The sequence below is a fragment of the Impatiens glandulifera genome, chromosome 4, assembly GCF_907164915.1.
Source record: "Impatiens glandulifera chromosome 4, dImpGla2.1, whole genome shotgun sequence".
Classification (NCBI taxonomy): Eukaryota; Viridiplantae; Streptophyta; class Magnoliopsida; order Ericales; family Balsaminaceae; genus Impatiens; species Impatiens glandulifera.
Genome location: NC_061865.1, coordinates 5,567,351 through 5,574,667, shown reverse-complemented (window position 1 = coordinate 5,574,667; position 7,317 = coordinate 5,567,351). Strand labels below are relative to the sequence as shown.

Here is a 7,317-nt window from a genome sequence, read left to right as displayed (position 1 = left end):
TTGTTATTTGTTTTTCAAAGTTGATGTAATTTCGATATAAATATCGACCAAACCAAAACAGTTGGGCCCTAAAATTCAAGCTCTAGGTTTTTCTTTTTTTTAACCTAATTCGCTTGGGTCCGATTGTATCGTTTTCGACCGTAAACAAATTTCATAATACATGTATTTTGGGGGACAAATTTTAAAATATCTAAAAGTCTAGATTCCATTTCAACAAATTTCATGATCCCATGGTAGCAATAATTATTTGAAAAAAGAATGGTCTATTCAAGATCATAAATGTCAAATATATTGAGACCATACACGATTTTTCCTTTTTTTTTATTTATTTATTGAAGATCGATATTAAAAGTAAGAAAGCATAATAATGGTCCAAATGAAGTGAACCGGATTGCCTCCATACCATGAACCCCTGCAAATGCAATAAACCATATTATGATTTGTTAGCACCATTTTCATTTTAAATAGATTATATAACAAATTAAAACTCACCATTACATAACATTATGATTATTCCATTTCTTGGCCAATTCAATATAAGATGCACCATCCCTCATAGCCAAATTCGCCTCCTCCTTAACCCTAACCATATTCTCTTTAATCCTTTTCCCTTCATCCCCATTCATCAAATCATTCACCATTTTCGCCAATTCAACCCTCCCCACCATCCCATCCTCGTCTTTCTTAACCCTAATTGCGACCTTTAGCCCGTCGCCATCGTTTGAAAGCAATGCCGAAATCATCTCATGCTCGGCGAACAAAGGCCAAACTATCATCGGCACACCATACACCACACTCTCCAATGCCGACCCCCAACCCCCATGTGTTAAAAAACCACCCGTAGATTCATGCATAAGAATCTCCACTTGTGGTGCCCATGACCGAACCAACATCCCTTTACCCGATTCATTGACCCGATCCACAAACCCGTCGGGTAGGAAATTAAACGGGTCCTGACGTGCCTGCGTGTCGAAAAACGTAACACTGCCCACAGTATCACTCGGGACCCGAACAACCCATAAGAACCGATGCCCGCTACTCTCTAGTCCTAAAGCCATCTCCTTGATTTGATTCAAACTGAGTGTCCCACTCCCTCCTAAACAAACGTAAACTACAGACCCGACTGGCTGTCGGTCAAGCCACGCTCTCCAGTTCGACCCATTGTCATCCCCATCCCCGCCCGACCCTTCTCCTGCTTTCAGTAAGGGCCCAATCGGGTAAACAGTCGGGTCGTTTACACCCGATAGGAATTCAAACGCACCCGATTCGAAATACCGGAAGTTATTAATCAAAATCCCATCCGCCTCTCCATATCGTTTACTATGATAAAGCAAACACTTATAAATCCCACTTTCCCGATCCTCAACCCAATCAGGTAGATCCGACCCGTCTATTTCCACACATCCGGGTATTTTAATCTTCTCAGTCAGATCCTTATACTGACAAGTACAGCTAGCGTCGAGCTCCGGCAAGTACTTAAAAAGAGCAACTGTCATTGCTGCGATTGGCATGAAAACGTATTTGAAAAGGTTGAATTCATCTGCTATTGAAAAGGCTTCTGTACCCACGTAACTAACAATCATGGATACGAATCGGGTCGATTTGGATAGGTCTTGGATTGCTTTGCGAAGGGCGGGTACGCAGCGGGTGACGGCGTGGGCGATTCGGGTCGCTATGAATTCGTCGGCGGGGAGGTCTACGATAGGGACGGGAGGGAGGTAGACGATGGACATTGAAGGGGTGAGAGCTTGAGAAAGGTATGATTTTTGGGATTTCATGGGGAAACCGAAATCGGGGAAAATGAATGTGGAGGAAATTTGATGAGAATTTTCCATTTTTTTGGCGAATTCTACGAAGGGGATGAGATGACCCATTCCTGGTGCTGGTATAATTATCATTCTTGGTTTCTGGTTTTTGTTTTCCGGTGTCGCCATTCTTGTACTATTATGAGTGTTATGTTTTTTATGATCTCCATTGTGCATATATCATCACTACTTTATACTACTTTTGTTTTCTTTTAGACCAGCCGCAGTGGAGCATTTGGGTGTCATTTGGGTGTCAAAAGAGGAGGGTGGAGGCAGCAGGGGCAAAAAAGTGGGTGTCAAATTTTGTTTGGCCCAATGAGGCTGCCATGTGGCAAGATAATATGTACATTTTTATTTTAGTTTTCTTATTTTAAAAATACATTTTAATAATAATTGATCAATAATAAAAAAAAAATTATATCAATATTTTTTATTTTTCACGATCTATAAATAGAGACTTGGTTTGTGTCATTTGGATACCAAAAAATTTCAGAAATTTTCTACTATATTATCATCCTTGTTTGTATCACCTTTCTTTTGAAATCTTCAAACTCTTTCATGGATCCTTCACAAAACTACAACTTCTTTTTAAATTACTTCCCAAATCAAGCTCAAAACCCAAATATACAACCTTCGAACCAAAATAATATTTGAATGTTTGATTTATCAAGTGATGAATAATATTGTTTGTGGTTAAAAAAAATGAAATTATGTATATGTTTAAATGATGTGGAAGTGAGAGAAAGTGAAAAAGTAATTTTGATACCTTGAATAACACGCTGCTGTATGACATGTTAAAAAGTGGGTGTTAAAAGAGGTGTTAAGCTGACGTGGCAGGGTGTTAAATGAAAAAATTTGACAACCTGCTGTGGGTGGTCTTAGAATAAGTGATGTGTCATATATCAATTGTATGTGTCACTTATTTCCATTAGTATAAGCAAATTGTCACATACAACCGGCCACCTATCTTCTTTTGAATAAACCATGTGTAATCTAAATATGAAGCCACCCTCTTAAATTCAATAGAATTGGTTTAAATCCACAACATAGACCCCTCTTCGGTACTACAAAACAAAAATCTTTAAAATCATCATTTTTCTTCTAACTTAGCGGCAACAAGAGATATATCTCTCAGAGATGTTGGGTTCGTATTCGTCAATCGACAAATTTTACGTCCGGTTAAATGGTTAAGTGTGTTTGCGGGTTATGTGTTTTAACCCGTGGGAATTAGTCGCACTCTATAAGAACAACGGAACTCAGCGTTCTAAAAAAAATATTTAAAATGTTAAGATTGGAAAAGAAATTTTTGTCTCGTTAATAAATAAAAATATTCAAATAAATGAATAATGTAATTTATTTAAGTCTTTTTAGTGTCATTTGTTTATTATTATTTGTTAGATTAATTTATTTTTATTTAAAAAAAAGATTAATTTAAATTTTATTATATTATATGATATATATAAAACAAAATTAATACATATATAATATGACTATTAAATATATTATATCATTTAGAATATAGATATATTTTTTAACATTTTAAGCTCTAATTACATATTTGTTATGAAAGGGCGAGAAAACTATGATCGAGATAAATGATGATGAATGTGATGGTGCCTTGCGAATTGAGAATATGCATATTTTTATAAATAAATAAATTTTTAATTGATTTTTATTTTTGTTTAGGAGCAAGAACAACCGATCAATGTCATGTTGCAAACCACTTGATTTGCAAGCCATGAAGGATTCGAATATTGATTTACAAACCACTTTAATGAAATGTTCTTTTGATAACTATTGTTTATGTTATGTTACGCGGAAGTTTTAATTAATGGCTTGCATTGCATTGTATTGGAGTTAAATATTAAAATCGTAATTTGAACATTATTATTTAATTTTTATTAGGTAATTTTATTGAATATTGTTATATATTATGTAAAAATATTAATTTTCAAATTTTCGAATAAATTATATAAAATATGCTTTAAAAAAATCGAATCGAATACTCGAATCGAATCGAATAATACGAATATCAATTTCAAATCGAATACGAATCACATTAATTATTCGAAAAAATTTCGAATACGAATACGAATACGAATCGAATACAGTAATATTCGCTTCGATTCGTTTACAAGCCTACCCACAACCATGATCTCCGCTTAAACTCAAAGCGCTTCTAGATGGAATCGAACCTGTGAAAGTCGACTCTTACCACTAGGCTACCTTGGTGGGACTAGACGTAGCCAAATTTTATCTTGGTGAACCACATTAAATGTGTGTCTTTTTTATTGCTAACGTCATCTCACGTATTCCCGTTACAACAAACTGGTATCAGAGCCAATGTTAATTCGATTGTTTGTTTCTTCATATGAGACGACAACAATAAGATTTTAGATTGACAAGTTCTGGATGAGATGGTCATTCTAGAGGAAAAGATGATGTGTCAGATAAAGATGTGAACTCTACTAAAATGACAAGGTTTATGGGGTTGCTGAAGTTGTCGACAAGAGTAAAACCATTGAGATGGTCATGTTGGAGGAACAAAATAGCAGATCAAGATATTTATCTACTAAAATAATAGGGCATATGTGGGTCGTTGAAGTTATCGGTAAGAGTAAATATAACCTTTGAGATGATATTCTTGAGGAGTAGTATGAATAATCAAGATGTGGACTCTATAGAAATTACAGGGTTTATGAGGTCGCTGAAATTGTCGGCGGGAGTAGAAACCACCATTTAGATGGTCATTCTCAAAGAGCAATATGACAGATCAAGATGCGGACTCTACTGAAATAATAGGACTTATGGGGCCACTAAAGTTATCGATAGGAACATAAATAATCGTTGGGATGGTCATTCTCGATGAGTAGTATGATAGATTAAGATACATGCTCTACTAAAATAATAGGTCTTATAGGATCGCTGGAGTTTCCGGTAGGAGCATGAATAACCATTGAGATAGTCATTCTAGAGGAGAATGCACATTTAACAGTTTTAGTGTGATTTGTAGATGATGACATCATTAGGGTCTTAGAAAATGATACTAATATATATGAGACATCTTAGAGTATTCAAGTCAATGTGAAGATTTGTTGAGGAGACTTGAATATTTAGGTTAACAATGAAATTGATAAGTTGTCTCAAAGACAACTCTAGATCTAGAAGAGAGATGATAGATTATTTGGGCCACATCGGGTATTAACTAATGTATATGAGCCAAATCTGACATTGACTAATACATCTGAGCCACCTCTAGTATTGACTAATACGTTTAGGCTACCTCTAGCATTGACTAATACATTTGGGACATCTTTTTCATTGATAATTCATCTCAGTCATCTCTAGCACTGACCAATACATCTGGACCACCTCCGGTATTTACTGCATCTAGGCCACATTCAACGCGATGAATGCATCTGGGCCATTTGGCACGACAAGTGCATTTAGGCCATCTGGTACTAGAGTGCATCTGGGCCATCCGTCACGACGAGTGCATCTAGGCCATCTGATACTGATGAGTGCATATGGGTCATCTAGCATCGCAAGTGCATCTGGGCCATCTGACACCTGCGAGTGCATCTAGGTCATCTAACATTGATGAATGCATCTACTAAGTTGTCTTAGGGCAACTCTGGATCAAAGAAAGAGGAGATAAAATATTTGGGCATTGATTAATACATTTGGGGCATTTGAGAGAATTTAAGTCAAGATGAAGATTTGTTGAGTTGTCTTGAATTGGTGATATAAGGAAATAGAATATTGAATAAAATGAAAGTATATGTTTTTTGTGTATAATCTTGATTTAAGGAAATAAGATTAAAACAAAACTAAATGTGATATTTGTTATGATAATATAACTAGGAATGTATTGTGATAATATTTTGGAGATTCTTTGCCAAAATATTCGTGTTGACCTAGTTGAAGCTTATTTATATGTGCAGTTGGACATTTTATAAATTTGAAGTCTTTGCCTTGAGAACATCATTTACAGTCCTAGTTTTGTGTTTGTTGGGGTTTTAGGGGACCGAGTATTATATAAACTTGTGTTATAACCCTATATTATTTTGATGAAATCTCTATTATAATCTCCTAATAAGATTCTATCTTTCTGGTGGATTAAAATTGATTAACCGTAGCCAAGTTTTATCTTGGTGAACCGCGTTAAATGTGTGTATTTCTTTATTGCTTATGTCGTCTCTCGTATTTTCATTACAACAAAACATATCAAAACGTGCCAACAACTTGTGAAATTGATTAAACTAGTTACGTACTTGTTAAACTAAAAATATATTAAGCGAGTCAAAACAAATCAAACGAATCAAATATCAATTAAACAAGTTAAAAACGTGTTTAATAAGTGAAAACATATTAAATTAAGTGAAACGAATCAAATAATTATTAAATGATCAAAATGTGTTAACTAGGAAAAAATCGTGTTAAATATTATACGAGTAAAAAATGTAATAAATGTGTTACAAAACTAAAATTTAGTTTGGGTTACCTAATTCATATTATTCATTAATAGGAGTTGAATAATGAGTTAACTAAATTTAATTTTGGTTGAATATGAGTTAGGTAATATAAGTTAAGTTTATCCATTTATACGTGCCCATAAATTAGGCACAAGATTGATTATCCTCCTCGATCACTCAACATTCTAATATGATCCATTTGTTTTTGCATAGACTTAATTAAACTCTTCTTTCTCTCTAACATAACATACATATGGTTACAAATGAACCAAAGACTTTTCATAAATAAAAATGAGTCAATGACAACAACTGTTAGCTACAAAAATGTCCATGCATCTCTTCTTCCCATCAATTTGATAGTGGCATATGTCAACCGGTTCACTAATTTAACCACTTTAGGACTGGATTTTTTTTTTTAATAAATGTTTTAAATATATAATAAATAAGAGGATAAATAATAAATTTAGGACTATGGTGGAAGAGTTTTGTCAAATTTAATACTCTTTTAATTATTAAAATTTTGTTATAAACTGCTTTTGAGAAATTATCTTTCTCTGGTTCTGCTAGACATGATTTTTCTTTCATATCCGTAATTTCTATGTTTAATTCTAGGTTCTTCTAAAATAACTTCATGATATCTGACCTAAACATGTACATTTTTTTCTAATTCACATGATAATTCAACCTAGCATACAAAACAGATCAAGAAACGATTGTTGATTATAAAGTAAAACAATCCTTAAAACATATTTAATATTTTATTATATTTATTGAAACATTCAAGTCAATCAAACCGGCCAAGAAATTATGCATAAATCAGATCAATGTGAACATTTATCCGACTGATAATTCATAGAACCATCAAGGTCACTTAAAATGGTCATATACATATCTTGATCTCTTCCCTACAACTTGATAACAATATAAGTTTAGAAAACAGATCAATCTCAAAACCGAAACCAAAAAATAGATGAATGATATATTCAAAATGAAAATTATTTAAAAATTTATTTGATTACATAATCCAATTCATTTCA

The 7,317-nt window shown here is 33.7% G+C and overlaps 1 protein-coding gene across 1 annotated transcript; it reads right to left on the bottom strand.

Annotated features, from left to right (window-relative positions):
- Positions 1-223: 223 nt before the first annotated feature.
- LOC124933613 (hydroquinone glucosyltransferase-like) lies at positions 224-2,070 on the bottom strand. The gene is made up of 2 exons (XM_047474045.1): positions 493-2,070; positions 224-412 (listed from the first exon to the last, which is right to left on the bottom strand). Exon 1 carries the CDS (start codon positions 1,980-1,982, stop codon positions 495-497), a length of 1,488 nt encoding a protein of 495 aa, XP_047330001.1. The 5' UTR covers positions 1,983-2,070; the 3' UTR covers positions 224-412; positions 493-494.
- Between the last annotated feature and the right edge of the window lie 5,247 nt (positions 2,071-7,317).